General features: G+C 40.8%; 1 protein-coding gene across 2 annotated transcripts in view; it reads right to left on the reverse strand.

Annotated features, from left to right (window-relative positions):
- Positions 1-6,820: 6,820 nt before the first annotated feature.
- taf2.L (TATA-box binding protein associated factor 2 L homeolog) overlaps positions 6,821-16,277 on the reverse strand; it is a 74,367-nt gene continuing 64,910 nt past the window's right edge. Inside the window, exons 23-26 of one of the 2 annotated variants that reach the window (XM_018268229.2) lie at positions 13,782-14,011; positions 13,368-13,463; positions 10,641-10,731; positions 6,821-7,196 (exon numbers count right to left, since the gene is read on the reverse strand). In XM_018268229.2, coding sequence (XP_018123718.1) covers positions 6,934-7,196; positions 10,641-10,731; positions 13,368-13,463; positions 13,782-14,011 — 680 coding nt within the window. In that variant the 3' untranslated portion in view covers positions 6,821-6,933. Of the gene's footprint in view, positions 7,197-10,640; positions 10,732-13,319; positions 13,464-13,781; positions 14,012-16,277 lie in introns of both variants that reach the window. The other variant, XM_018268228.2, reaches the window with a different exon arrangement.

Raw genomic sequence — 16,277 nt, forward strand, 5'->3', positions numbered from 1 at the left:
CCTGCAGCTGAACGGAAGAAAGCGCAATGCAGGGGAGCGCAGGCAAAAACGGCCGTGTGTAAGAGCCCTTAGCTCTTTTGTGTGTCAGAGTTGTTACACCTGTGCAAAAATGTGTGTTTGGCATTATGTGATGCTGCAAATAAACATTTGTAACCCAGAACCTTATACCCCAGAACAGACCTCGGCTGGGATATAAAATAGGCTCTGGCATTTCAAGTACTCAGAGGCCCAAACAGCCCAATAAATAGTGACTGTCTATGGCATTTTCCAGAATCCACAGATTGCCAAGGATATACAGTACATGTGTGTATAGTATTCATATATGTATGTGTGTATATATATATATCTATATCTATCTATCTATACAACACCATACCTCCCAACATTTTGGAAACAGAAAGAGGGGAAAAAGTCTGCACAGCAAAAGTTTCTAAAACCTAATTGGCTTTTGGCAGAGAGCCCAAAATATGTGGCAGGTGCACTTTAATACATTTGTTACAATTTACGATAAGCAAAGCAATTGTAACAATTAAAATAAAGCAGGTCTCTTAGGGAAACTATGGCTTGAAGCTTAAAGGAGAACTAAACCCCCCATTGTGATAAGTCCCCAATGACCCCCTCATCTTCCTGGAAGTGATGACTTTTCCAGCACTCGTTCAGGTTCATGTGTTTTAATGCAACTGCAATTGTGTCAAGTAAATCACCACTTCGAGGCTGCAATTATACTGGAATTGTGGAAAAACTGGTAATTAGCGCTCAAAATGACACTTAATGAGCCCAGTAATGTCTAATGCCTCCCCTACTATAAAATATAGAGCTATTAGAAAACGCCTCAGACTTATATGACTTGTAGAAAATCACTTGACCTGTGGCCAGGATCATGGAGCTCTGGGAATATGGTGCTTTATAGACGTAAGCTTTCTTGCCATACCACCCAGTGTCTACTCGCTCAGCCCCTCTCCATCTCCATATCATTATAGTTGGCAGAAGGCAAGGCGCCGGCATATAACTAATTCCCAGTGACAAAACAGCTGCAAACCTAATTATTAAAGCAAGATTTAATGGCCTGCAATACAATGCTACACATTGATATGCTCCACCAGCCAAACAGGAAATCAGAATTTAAAGATGTAATAACTTTGTAATTAAATTGAGAGCCAGATGTTTCAATGTGTAATCGCTCCATAAATTGACTTTCATAGGTGGACAACATGGGTCCTTTCAACAGCACCGAGCTACATCATCACCGCCGTGTATGTATGAGGCTTATTCAAACCATATGTTCATAATGAAGCACTTTAGAATTGCACACTGCTTGGCACAACCGAGTGTTAGTAATTATGGGTTGTACCATAATATTTATACCATCACATTCAATGTTTTGCAATTTTATAAACATCAGTATGGAAATCGGTGTCCCCTTGCCAAATATGAGAAGAAACCTACCTATAGGATGGTGATTAAGAGCTTAAGGCAACACTGGTAATGTATCTGTTGGAGGGCTGCCTCAAGTTTAACAAAAATATATCACACCGTCTAGTGTGGATACACGGAACTAGTCTAAATATTTTTTTCCCCACCTAAAGAAGAGTAGATTTTTTGTTAAATTTAATATTTGATGTTTTATTATTATTGAATTACTAGGAAATAATTCTTTTCTGTTATTATGGAAATTGACAAATGTTAAGGTGAACTATTGCTTTCCTGCTTTTTGCTCCTATTGTCTATTCAAAATGCCAATAAATATAATTGAAAAGAAAGAAATAATATTAAAAAAGTAGATACTGTAAGTGGCCTGGAATGGTGTAGGCCTCAGGAACAGTCTCAGTAGGGGAAACAGGAGCCTGTGAATAAATCTAATGTTGAGTTACTCCTAGAGCGTTATATAGGAAGAGTTTGGAGTAGATGTGCCCAATAGAGAAAGACACAGTCTATGTATGTATTGTGGTAACATTTAATGGTATTGTTCTGTCAAAGGTGTTGGAACTGGAGGGTCCGGGGGGCTGTACCAGTTATGCTCTCTGCCTTCTCCAATCCCAGAAACATCGTCTGTGGCCTTTGAGCATTATACATATCACTGATACTTTTATAATTTGATAGAAGCCTGACTCAATGTTGAATGACAAAATAGGTCTAGATGTCTCAAAATGCATGAAAAGATACAGTCAGGGATTGGCAAAATTTAGCACAGGGGTCCCCAACCTTTTTTTACCCATGAGCTACAAATGTAAAAATAGTTGGGGCACAACACAAGCATGAACAAAGTCCCTGGGGTGCCAAATAAAGGATATGGTCGGCTATTTGGTAGTCTCTAAGTGAATTGACAACCTACAGTAAACTCTGGCAACATAACAGTTTGTTATACAACCAATGCTTGCCTTCAAGCCAGAAATGAAAAAATAAGCACCTGCTTTGAGGCCACGGAGAGCAAAATCCAAGGGCTTGGTGAGCAACATGTTGATCATGAGCAACTGGTTGGGGATCACTGATTTAGCAGATCAAAATGTGAAATGGACAAAAAAATATCAGAAACACTAAGAACTTTTGTACTTAAAAAAAAGTCTACTGTATATTGAGGCTACGTATCTTTGATTTGTCACTCTGTCATCGGCCTTCATCTCACCAGCAAACTTGGGTGTCCTTAGCACTGACCTTAGAAATTTACAGCAAGTAAGAAGAGTAAGAACCTGACATCGCTAGAAGATCACATCTAAAAATGTAAATGCTTAATAGTTATGGGATACATAAATATAATGGCTGCAGTGTTTCTATGTTGTTTGGCAGAAGTCAATGATCCTCTTTTTCTAAGAGGGCCAAGTGCAAACTGCCACCATAGCCCATGATTTCTCTCCCTCAAACTCCAATGTAATGGCATGACTTAGGTTTGAAATCAGGAGCAAAACTTATGCCTATAAAGATCTTAAGTTAAGGTGGCCATACACTATTAGATCCACTCATTTGGCGAGGTCAATAAAGGAGCAGATCTTAACACGATAAGTCCACTAATGGCAGTGCGATATCAAGTTAATCCAGACGTTCGGCCCTAGGACTGAATGATCCAATTACAATTGAATGGGCGCCAACGAGTTGTAGGACCACATCAATGAGCCAATGCGGTAGAGTCCTGCGCGGGTCCATTTTTTGGAACCCGCACCCGACCAGTACCCACAACCTGCAATCCGCAACCCGGACCCCCATTCTTACCAGCTACCAGACCCGACCCTCAAGTAGCTTACCTGCAACCCGCTGACCGACAAGAATCATTAAGTGCTGTAAATGTAAACTGGAAGTGACATGATCGAAAGAAGCGTGATCAGGAAAAAAAGGAGTAAAACAGGAAGTGCTGTCATTGTAAACCAGAAGTAACATCATCGGAAGTAGGCGTGATCAGAAAAAAAGGAGTAAAAATCACTATTGAGAAGACCCGCAGAACCGCGTCTATACCCGCACCCATAACTTCTACCTGCAACTTGCAGGGTACCACAGGTATTTGCGGGTAATCCTCAGGTACCTGACCCAATGCAGGAATCTATAATGTGGTCCTCGATCAAAGGAAAATCAAACCTGCCCAATCGATTTCTGGCCTGATATCGAGCGGGGGGACCCATTGGAAGCCCCCACACACAGGCAGATAAACTGCAGAATCGGTTTAAAGGACCAAATTGGCCGCGTTAATCTGCCCGTGTATGGCCACCTTTACACTCCTAACTTTCTGGGTGTCAATATAGGTGTCTGGTGCTCCCTTGCATCCTATCATGTACCCTATCAGAATAAAGGAGAAACTAAATGACCATAACTTGACATTTGAATGAACATATCACCTAAACACCCCACTGTGGAACTACTGCTTAGCTGGGTGTAACCCTTCCCCATATGATATGCAGGTACCTCTGGGGTTGGTAGGGGGGGGCTTGTGTGCAGAAAGAAGTTTGCGCCTCAGCTTTTCTAGTAACACAGACGCATTCCTACCGATTTAACTAGGAATGAGTATTTGTAAAGCAAAACTTGTGAAATAGCCACAAATAAAACACAAAAGAATACAAAATGTTTTAATACACAAATAAGAAATAATTACAATAAAAAAAGTAACAAACTGCCCCCCTAGCATATTTTTGTCCATAACAGAGCAATAAAGAGCCAGAAAATGAAATACAAATATGGAAAAGAAAACTCCAGGGGGGTCACGGTATGGATGGCTGTGGCCCCAATCTCAGAAAACACTCCCTAAATATTTTACTTCTGTCAAGTTTTAACATAATGCAAAAATATTGTTATGTTTGTTTTTATTCTTACAAAATAAACGTTATTTCTAAGGGGCTCCTAATGGGAAGAGGTGCCCAAGACAAACACCTTCCCTGCCATTTGCTGAAACTGCCCGCGTTGGAGAACTGAAGCCTGAAGTCAATGTCAAGTGATGGTCGCACTTGCCTTTAACATCTTCCACACCACACTGAATATTAGCTGCACCCAAACCATCAGCGCCTGTTAGGCCTCAGCACCCACTGCGTTGGTAATACATCCCAGATAGAACCCATCCTCCCACAATTAAATCTAGCGTCATTTTTACATTTTATAGGCTCTCCGTAACAACAGAGCAACGGAACGTTTTGTTTAAATAGTCATTGAGATATTTGAAGTTAAAGGATAAGTAAATCTTAAACCTTAAAAGTGAATGTAAAATTGATGAGGGTGCTATTCGAAGCACTTTTTCAGTGTACATACATTATTTTATTTTTTTTTATTCCAAGATATTAAAGGATACATGTACTGTTAACATCAATGAATTTTGTTACAACAGCTCCATCTGCTGGTCATTTTCTGACCACCAAGTAGTCAAGGTACTTCAGGAGAAAGAAAGAGGCTGCTCTGATGTTTTTCTGGTTAGGAAAATATTAGAATCCTTTCTCCAATCTTTCCTAATCAGAAAATCAGATCTTTCTTTCTCCTGACAACTTCCTTGACTACTTGGTGGTCAGACTGGTCAGAAAATGACCAACAGGTGGCGCTGTTGTAACAATTCATTAATGTTAACCACATGTAACCTTTAATATCTTGGATTAAAAAAAAATAATAATAATGAATGTACATTGCAAAATAGCTTAGAATAGCCCCCTCATCAATTTTACATTCACTTGCTTTTAAGGTTTACTTATCCTTTAAGACTGATGTCTCATACTTTATATGTAGACGATTTTCATATAGACCATGTTTCTAAATCAAGGATGAGAGTAAAGCTAGGCATAATTGGATCAGGTGTAGGTAAATGGCCCTCTTTTTGTCCTTTCAATGTTAGGTTCTTCCAACAGAGTATGGGAGCCGCCACTTCTCCTTGTCTTCATAAATTAAATCACAACTCTGGAGAACCAGTATCATCAGTCAAGTGATATTTTTATTTGGTAGCACTACATGTTTCGGATCTCTCTGATCCTTCCTCAGGTGCCAGTGTTCACAGTGAACACTGGCACCTGAGGAAGGATCAGAGAGATCCGAAACATGTAGTGCTACCATATAAAAATATCACTTGACTGATGATACTGGTTCTCCAGAGTTGTGATTTAATTTATAAAGCTAGGCATACCTGATGTGGTCACCAATGTATTGGGCCCAATTATAATTATCGGATCATTTAACCCCTGGACTAGTCTGTTTTCTCTGAGTGCAACTGTAACAACCTACTGGCTAAAAGAGACTTGTTCATATAAAAAGTCACTGAGCTACAGCAACTAAATAGCCCACACTGGCAGCTCAGCCGATAATCTTTACTAGTTAGCACTAAGTACAAAAAGGAAGGACTTTTTAACACTCGTTCTTTTGCTTTAATAATTGCAACTTGCAAGTGAAAAAATATACTTATCAGAAATGGCAATTATGGACAGCAGGAGCATGACAAGGCTCTTTAAACGGACACAACTATCTTTTAGAGGCACCTGATCCTGTCGATAGAGCCATAGAAATTGCGGAGAGGTTCTAATTTCCAGCACATGATTAACTAGAACCAACACACGTATAATGACCAGCAGGCTTGCTCAGCACTGTAGGAAAGGAAAATGTTACATAATAGGGCTCTGTGTTCCTAAACTGAAGGCAAATTTAAAGCAAAAATTAGAAGAAGAGAATATTATACATAAGCATTCTGATAAGCATTCTGACCACCAAGTAGTCAAGGAAGCTGTCAGGAGAAGGAAAGAGGCTGATCTGATGTTCTTCTGGTTAGCAAAGATTTGAGAAAGGTTTCTAATTGTTTTCCTAAGCAGAAGAACATCAGAGCAGCCTCTTTCTTTCTCCTGACAACTTCCTTGACTACTTGGTGGTCAGACTGGTCAGAAAATGACCAGCAGGTGGCGCTGTTGTAACAAGAATCAGTGATGTTAACAGTACATGTAACTTTTAATATCTCGGAATTCAAAAAAAAAAATGAATGTACATTGCAAAAATGCTTAGAATAGCGCCCTCATCAATTTTACTTTCACTTATCTTTAAGATTTTTTAAGGGGATGTAATTTTACGTAGCTGCTTCCAATGATATCTATCTTAGCATGTGCAAATATATGTTATACCGTCAAGCTTTACCATTTAAAAGAAAACGATGTAGAATAAAATCTTGTAGATCATTTTTTCCGCTTTAAGGAAAACCCCGATTTATCACATTAGGGCTTGCAAAGTGAACATAGGCAGCAGCCATCTGTCACCGACATTAAAACTCTGTTCGATCAAGATCTAAAAACACGGCTTGCCGTTTGTCACAAATTCATGGGGATATAACCAGAAGTGACTGGTCCCTCAGAGTCAAACCCACAAAACTGACATCTACTCTGGGTAGTTTAAAGTCTCCCAGTAGGCACTGGGTATTTTGTGTTTATTGTTACACCTCTGCTATGGAACTGTTTTGTATAGTATCGAGCACATATACTCATAGCAGCCGCTCTGGCAGGCTCAGTCGGAAAGTGAGGGAGACTTGATGGAGCGCCCGCTGGCAGGACTATTGGAGAAAGGAAGCAGCTCCCGTTCCTTCTCTTTGCTTTCATGCTTGTGTTTGTGCTTGTGTTTATGCTTGTGCTTTTTCTTCTTTTTTTTGTGATCATGATGGTGGTGGTGATGGTGATCGCTGTGCTTTGATGAGCTGGATTCCTTCATAAAGGCTGATAAGGGTGTAGATATCAGCGGCATTTGTAAGTCCAAGCCGGACTGTTCCTTCCCTGAGAGAAGAAAGATCTTTGTAACACATTGTAACGGAACCTGCTCCAACCAAACCCACTCTCTTTGTACTGCACTTGCTGGAGAGAAGGTCCTACTGACAGCAGTCTTTCCATATCAGTTTGGAATGAACTATTAGAAAATATGGTAATAATAGAACCTTTTGTCTCCTTAAAGGGATACTGTCATGGGAAAACATGTTTTTTTCAAAACGCATAAGTTAATAGTGCTGCTCCAGCAGACTTCTGCACTGAAATCCAATTCTCAAAAGAGCAAACAGATTGATTTTTTTTATTGAATTTTGAAATCTGACATGGGGCTAGACATATGGTCAGTTTCCCAGCTGCCCCCAGTCATGTGACTTGTGCCTGCACTTTAGAATGGAACAACTTTCTGGCAGGCTGTTATTTCTCCTACTTAATGTAACTGAATCATTCTCAGTGGGACTTGGCTTTTACTATAGAGTGTTGTTTTTAGATCTACCAGGCAGCTGTTACCTTGTGTTAGGGAGCTGCTATCTGGTTACCTTCCCATTGTTCTTTTGTTAGGCTGCTGGGGAGGAAAGGGAGGGGGTGATATCACTTTAAATTGCAGTACAGCAGTAAAGAGTAACTGAAGTTTATAAGAGCACAAGTCAAATGACTGGGGGCAGCTGAGAAACTGACAATATGTCTAGCCACGTCAGATTTCAAAATTAAATATAAAAAAATCTGTTTGCTCTTTTGAGAAATGGATTTCAGTGCAGAATTCTGCTGGAGCAGCACTATTAACTGATGCTTTTGAAAAAAACTTGTTTTCCCATGACCGTATCCCTTTAATGGCTTCTTCTTCGATCGACTAATCTCGCCCGAACTGCCTTCCCACTGGCGATTTACATTCTAGCCGGTGGGAAGGCAGTTCGGGCGAGATTAGTCACCCGAGGAAGAAGCGATTTGTCGCTTGCCGACTAATCTCCCGAAATAGCAGCGCATGTCTCTGCCCTAAAGAAGAAGGATAGCTACCGAGATTACTGCCAATAGTTTAGCCACAATAGTGCAAGCTAGAATGCTATATTTATTCTGCAGAATGCTTTACCATACCTGAGTAAACAGCTCTAGAAGCTCTCTTGTTTAGGATAGCAGCTGCCATATTAGCTTGTGTGACATCACTTCCTGCCTCAATCTCTCCCTGCTCACTCATAGCTCTGGGCTCAGATTACAGGAGAGAGGGGAGAGAGGAGCAAACTGACAATGCTCAAGCCCTGCCCTGGATGTTTAAGGAAGTCTGATACAGAAGCCCATGAGTACATAATAGAAGGAAAGAAATGCTGTGTTTCTTTTGACAGGGGACTCAGAGCAGCATTACTTTGAGAGTTTACTGGTGTATTTATATAGACCTTTCTGATAAAACTTACTTAGTTTAAGCTTTTCCTTCCTTAAGGGTCAGGTCACACAGGCAGATTCAGGGAGATTAGTCACCCAGGGACAAACCTCCTCTTTTTCGGGGCGACTAATCTCTCACGAGGAAACCTCGGGTGACTTTGGAAAACTAAACGCTCCGAGTGCTATCCCGCTGGCGATTTACATTTTAGCAGGCAGGAAGGCAAGGGAGGCAGTTCGGTGAGATTAGTCGCCCCCGAAGAATGGGAGATTTGTTGCTGGGCGACTAATCTCCCCGAATCTGCCTGTGTGCCCTTACCTTTAAAGATGTGCTCATGTACCTCCAGACACTAACCCTTGTATGTATGATAAGCATCGCTTTAAACGCTGCTCGCTAACTTGATTTACTGAACTAGTAATGGAAGTAGGCTCTGAGGGACAGTAATTCATCCCTGCCTGCTTCGGGTTAGTAACTAAGATGAATACTGCCATTACTGTGTTTGTACAGGGTTCCTGCTGCAGGCTGTCCCGCTGAGCCATATTTCATTCCCGTTATCAAAACCAGATGCCTTTCTGCACATACAGCTCCAGTGGCTTTTGAATCTGGAACATCAGTGTAAATGATCTGACAACAGAAAGGGTTATCAGTGGGCTATTGCGCTGGCCACACACAGACCTATTGTGCGGGTCAAATGATACGTTCCAGGCCCCATTATCTGTGTGTGTGTGTGGGCCCAAACCCCTTTGTTTGTTTTGATTGTTTACACCAGCCTGGTTAACAATCTGATTGGCCAATGATTACACTGGCTAAGCACAACATCTGGGGGTTCTGGTGATCCAATAGTTAAACTAGGAGGCAAAACAATGAGATAAGGATAATGTGACCTAACATGGCATACAGTGTAACACAGATACCAGGCTTATTTCGAGATGTGAAAGTAAGAGAAAACCGTTATTCCTGTGTCTTTGGAATAATCATTGGTGCTGCACTTAGGGAGCCCCACAGCTGCGGATGGTGTGTGTGTGTATGTGTGTGTATGTCAGGCACTAAAGCCAATAGCTGTGCTGGAAGCCAAATGCTATCTCTGTGCAACAGCAAATTAATCCAAAGTTTAGAGCATTAAAGGAACAGTTAAGCCAAAGTATTTTAAAGGAATGACAATATAATGTACTGTTGTCCTGCACTGATAAAACTGGTGTGTTTGCTTTAGAAACACAACTATAGTTTATATAAACAAGCTGCTGTGTAGCCATGGGGGCAGCCATTCAAGCACAGGATACACAGTAGATGACAGATAAGTACTACTATAGTTTATATAAACAAGCTGCTGTGTAGCCATGGGGGCAGCCATTCAAGTACAGGATACACAGTACACTACAGAGCTTATATGTTATCTACTGTGTATCCTTTGCCTTTTCTCCTTTTTCAGCTTTCAATGGCTGCCCCCATGGCTACAGAGCAGCTTGTTTATATAAACTATAGTACAGTTTCTGAAGCAAAAACACCAGTTTTACCAGTGTAGTGAAACCAGTACATTATATCTGTATTACTACAATATACTTCTTTGGTGTTACTGTTCCTTTAAGGCCAGTGCTGAATTAGACTCCTATATTGACCTTTGTTATGGCCTTTGTAAATGGAACGCTTGTCTGCGAGGACTTCTGTGGGGTCAGTTTTAACTCTCTTGATCAGTTTTTTGGGGGTTCCTTAACTCAGGGCAGCATCAGATTAGTAACTTCAAGGTATGCAATTATTTAAAGGAACAGGAAGCAAGTAATAGGCAATTGTGCTTTCTAGATCCTAGATTTCTAGAAGATTAATGCAAGTGTTCCTCTGTAAATACATATGGAAAATAGCTCAGCACCAACACAGTAACCCACTCATATCGAACCAGACAGTACAGATATATTATAGGAGAGGGAACTGCTATTCAGGGGGTTCCATAACTTCCGGGGAGCACAACAGTCTCTATAGGGCTCTACAGGGCAGAGTAGCTTATGAGATAGGAGTAACGCCCCTTTCTGTGTCTCTATAGAACAGGACGCTAAGCATCTACCAAAATCTTGTTCCATGTAACTTAATGGTACCTGGTGTTGACGGTCTCTCCAACATGTTCAGATGGTGATATATGAACGCCTGACTGTCATGCACTGTGTCCATATCAATCTCCTCTTCTTCCTGTAAGAAAACGCAGGAATTAACAATAAAACACACAAACAATATGACATACATTATGGGCCTAAAGACACAAGGGATTTCCTTCAAGCTCAAACTACTTACCAATATTAAAGGAACAGTAACACCAAAACATTCAAGTGTTTTAAAGTAATGAAAATACAACGTACTGCTCTGCATTTGTAAAACTGGTTTGTTTGATTCAGAAACACTACTATAGTTCATATTAACAAGTATGAAATTGAAATGGCAGAAATTGAAAAAAGTCTATATGGCACAGGTTAAATAGTGGATAACAGATAACACCATTATGTTCTACAGAGCTTATCTGCTGTGTAAACTGAGCCTTTTCTCCTTTGAATGGCTGCACCCATGGCTACACAGCAGCTCATTTATATAAACAATAGTAGTGTTTCTGAAGCAAACACACCAGTTTTACCAGTGCAGGGCAACACTGATTATATTTTATTACTTTAAAACACTTTAAATTTTTGATGTTACCTTTCCTTTAGGTTTGGTAGGACCAGGACACAGAGGCACCCAAGGCATGAGTGTCAATCTATGCCTCCTGCTGTGGTCTGATCATGCAAGTACAACAAATCTGAGAAAATTAGCAGAAGACACCAAAAAAGAGAGGCATCAGCAACAGAGGGAGAGTATGGAAAGCAGCAGGGGTTGATCAAGGGTTCACTTGAAGACCCACTGGGTTGGTGAGTGGCAGGCCAAGTAATATTGCTTTGGCCACCAATAATACTAGGTATAATTATACTGGTAGACACAGAGCAGGTGAAACAGGGAGAGTCTACCGATGAGCTACACAGTTAATCTGCTGGTGTGTTGTGTCTCCAACGAATTAGTACTTGGTTGGCTGGACAAGAGGTATTAGAAGACAGGTGTAAAGGTGCAGGCACATGTGGGACACCAGAGGAGCTATTTTCAAGATCAAGAGTGGAGTAGTAAAGGTCACAAAATAAAACGGGTTTGTTTCAATATTATGGGGTAAGCAAAGGAGTGGGCCTTTATCATGTCCTATTGTGCCACAGGAACAGCCTTGGAAGTAGGGATGCACCAAATCACTATTTTGTCCTTGTTTTGTGACAAAAAGTGACGCGATTTCCCTCCCCACCCCTAATTTGCATATGCAAATAAGGATTTCGATTCGGTGGGACAGAAGGATTTGGCCGAATCTGAATCCTGCTGAAAAAGGCCGAATCCCTAACAGAATCCTGGATTCGGTGCATCCCTACTTGGAAATGAACAGTACAAATGAATACTGCTTCCCCTAGCCTGCTGGGGAAATAAACATATTTGCATTAGAACAGGGCTGTCGGAACTGCAATACTGGGGTTACTATGTCTATTTACTATAGCAATCTTATAGTGACACCAACACGATTAATAAACCTTTTACTTTACAGGAATGTGTCCGCATCAGATTTAAAATATTCTATTTTTCTTTTAATGCCAATCACTTGCAACCCCCCAGCTCCCTATTACCGGCCCGCCATCACAGTCTCTTTCTTCTCCAGGTGCATGCATCATTTCAGGCTTAGCAACAGGCTGTAGATACGGTGTACATGCACCAAATCCACTATTTTGGATTCGGCTGAACCCCCAAATCTTTTGTGAAAGATTAGTCCGAATACCGAACCAAATCTGCATATGCAAATTAGGGATGGGAAAAACATCTTTTACTTCCTTGTTTAGTGAATAAAAGTCATGGTTTCCCTCCCAGCCCCTAATTTGCATATGCAAATTTGGTTTCGGTTCGGCCATGCAGAACGATTCGGCCAAATCCAAATCTTGCTTAAAATGCCGAATCCTGGCCGAATCACGAACCGAATCCTGGATTAGGTGCAACCCTAGTACATATGCCCTGTGCCGTTGCATTGCCATTACACCCAAGCCTAGAATGATGGCTGCACACTTAAGGGCAGATTTATCAAGGGTCGAATTGAAAATGAGAATTTAGAATTTTCGAGTTTATTATGGGCAAAACTGTCAAACCCGACTAGGGAATTGTTCAAATTCGATTTGAGTTTTTCAAAAAAATGTATTCGATTTTTGAGATTTATGATACTTTGGCCCTTTAAGAACTCGAATTTGACTATTCGACACCTAAAACCTGCTTTTTAAATTAATGGGAAACATCCAGGGATCAATTTGGAGTTGTTGTTGTTTGGAGTTTCTAATATTCGAATCGAATGCAATTCAAGTTTTCGGGCCGATTTATTTCACCCGAGTTTAAAAAATTAGATTTTTATAATAAATTCCAATTGGTCGAATTTCTAGATCATGGGATTTTTTTTAAAAAAAACCCCATGAATTCGAAATTCGACCCTTGATAAATGTGCCTCTTACTGTTGTAGCCAGAGAAGAAACTGGTGGCCAAACCAGTGATGGAAATGAATTCCAGGAGGGAACTTTATACGAGAAGAGCCGATATTTAAAACTGGCAGAACTGGTGCAACTCAGCGACAGGCCCTGTTAACCTTACCAGGAGACTGCAGCCAAATAACTACACACTGATCCATGTTTATAATTCAGACTCCCCTTATCCTGATAAGGGAAGCAGAAGCTACATGTCCTTACTCTCATTTTCAGTTTGACTTTATTGCTGTCCTCAATCTTCTCCAGTACCTGCCCAGGCTCCAGTGATGAGTCGAGAGACGCCTCAGCTTTCCGTTTCACACCTTGGGACAGAACACTGGCCACGGCTTCCTTGGAATCTTCCTCCTGGTGAGAAACACAATGTAACATTACAGTGGAATCAGTGATTGCCATGTCCAACTGCATCTATCTGGTCCTACAATCAGTGCCACAAGGAAAGAAACCAAGATACTGATTGATGAAATCGCAATTATGAACATCCTACAAGTAAACGTGGAAATTTTTCAATCTGCCCAAAGCTGCAAATTTTTCCTTTAATTAGAAGGCTGCTGCAAACCTGAAAGCCGATTTAGATCCCAGCAGCAGTATAAATAATGACTTAAATACTCCTTACAGTAGATTATTTCACTTATTAGAACAAAAGTGATTTTGCAATAATCTTACATTGCTCGGAAATGCTGTGACTTGCCCGTGCATGCCGGCACTTGGCACCGGATCTGGGTTACAGGCCACTGGCTCTGGAATGATGGTGGGGTTCAACACAGCCTTCTTCTCCTTCAGATTAAGCACTAATCCAAGCTCTGGGAGAGGTAGGCATGAAGGTCGGCTGAGGCCAAAGAGTATATGGTACAGATCCACAGCCCCGCATCTTAACCTCCAGTCATGAGACGTACCTAGGAAAGAAATTAAATATGGCGTCTGATCATGCCCTGAAGATTCCACAGTCTGTGGAATGTGTGATCCCCTTGCCACAGCATAAACTAAAATAAAATGGAGATGTTGTTGGTCCCCCATCCATGAAACACCTTTAACGTGTCCTATTTAAAGGGGAACTATTGCGAAAATGAAAATACTGAAGAAAATTTCTAAATACAATCAATTAAAAAATATACATTGTTTCTTAAATAATCAAGTTTATATTCACTATTCCTCTCTCAGCATCTGTTTCTCTTCATTCTGTCTTCATGCAGCAGTTGGGTATCAGATGAATGATCCAATATATCTTATAGGGGGGTTACTTTCCTAGCAGATGAATTAGAGCTCACTCAAATAACGGATTCCAGTACAAACAAAATCTAACAAAATAACTGCCTTTTGCACAAATCCTGCATGTAGAGAGACAGGATTTCTGGTGATTTTAATAGAGTGATCTCTAATACATCTTCTAGGCAAAAGGAGCCCCACTATAAGATATATTGGATCATTCATCTGACACCCAACTGCTGCATGAAGACAGAATGAAGAGAAACAGATACTGAGAGAGGGATAGTGAATATAAACTTATAAACAATGCAGAATTTTTAATTGATTGTATTCAAGTTTCTTATTTCGGTATAATGAAGCTTATATTAAATTATCATTTTCACGATAGTTCCCCTTTAATGTAAATTAAGAATAATCTGCTCAAAATGAGCCCAGAACTCATCCTTTCACTTTTCCATTTCAGCAAAAAGTTCCCCATGGCAGCCCCCTATTGACTCCCATTACATTAATATTCCACTAACCTCCACTTGACAGGGGTTTCTTTTCCAGTTTGTTTAGACAGTAAACACTATAATGGCCTCTATAAGCACTTTATAAGTGTGTCATGCATGGAACATAAGCCAGACACGCTCTTCCTTTACACCGGAACCACAAGGGATAAACAATATATATATTCTGTGCTTGGAGGGGACTGAAGGACGGCTCTTAGGGATACAGCACAATTCTCCAGTTCCTTGTTTCAACATCTGGCAGCTTCAAAGCTTGGCAAGCAACCTCCCCATTCACCCCACCCCCTAGAGCGTAACAAAAACACATTGAATGGAAAAAAAAATAATCAAGTAACCAGGAGCTCAAATGCACAATAAAATCCTTGTTTCGAAGCTCCATGCTCCATTGCTGTTTTATAGCTGTGTTTCCTCCCGGTGATATTAAATGGCACCCACTCATCGACCATTCTGTAAGCGCCTTGGGGCGAAAGTACCAAAATTACTGTTTTTTTTTCTTCTAATGACTTACAAAGGTGCTCGGAGAAATAAGCGGCACAGGAAGGTTTCTCTAATAGCCAGAGAGGCAGCTGTATATATGGAAATGACTTGCCCTAGTGACCTTCTCCTGGCCTAAAACATATAAGAACGGTTCTCTTTGTATCAGAATCAAGGGCAATAACAAAGCACCTACATCCAATAGTGTATCTTACCCTTACTGCATCAACTCAAGCCACCCCACATGGAGCATTTTCAAGTTATCTAACCAATCAACAAGCTGTCTAAAATGTTTGGCCACACTACAAGCCATGATGGCTGAGGGAAGGAGGATCGTAGGACTAAATGCAATGTGAAAGGATCTCGAAAGGCTGTGCATATAGCTACAGTGCCCTCCATAATGTTTGGGACACATTTTCTGTGATTTACCCTTCTGTTTTAAATCCCCCTCATTTCAGGGCACCATAATTTTTAGGACAAAGTAATGGTAGGTATATTACAGTAGTCATGTTTAGTACTTTGTTGCATATCCCTTGCATGCAATGACTGCTTGAAATCTGCAATTCATAGACAATCACCAGGTGTGGAGTATCTTCTCTGATGACGTTCTGCCAAGCCTCTACTGCAGTTATATTCAACTCCTGCTTATTCCATGGGGCTTGTTTCCTCTTGGGCATGTTGAAGGCATGATCAATTTGATTTAAATCAGGTGATTGGCTTGGCCATTCAAGAATTTTCTATTTTTTTTTTGCTTTGAGAAACTCCCGTTGCCTTAAGCTGGCCATAGATGCAAAGATCCAATCGTTCAAATCCTCGAATGATTGGACTTACCCATCTCCTGACCTGCCACTAACCATTCAGATCAAATAAAGTAGTAAAAGAACAGATCAGCCAATGTTCTGCCCCTGACAAAAATCGTACGCAAGTTATGTCCGACAAAAGCTAGTGAAAGTCTCCCACTGAAGATTGTCAA

The sequence above is a fragment of the Xenopus laevis genome, chromosome 6L (assembly GCF_017654675.1).
Source record: "Xenopus laevis strain J_2021 chromosome 6L, Xenopus_laevis_v10.1, whole genome shotgun sequence".
NCBI classification, from domain to species: Eukaryota; Metazoa; Chordata; class Amphibia; order Anura; family Pipidae; genus Xenopus; species Xenopus laevis.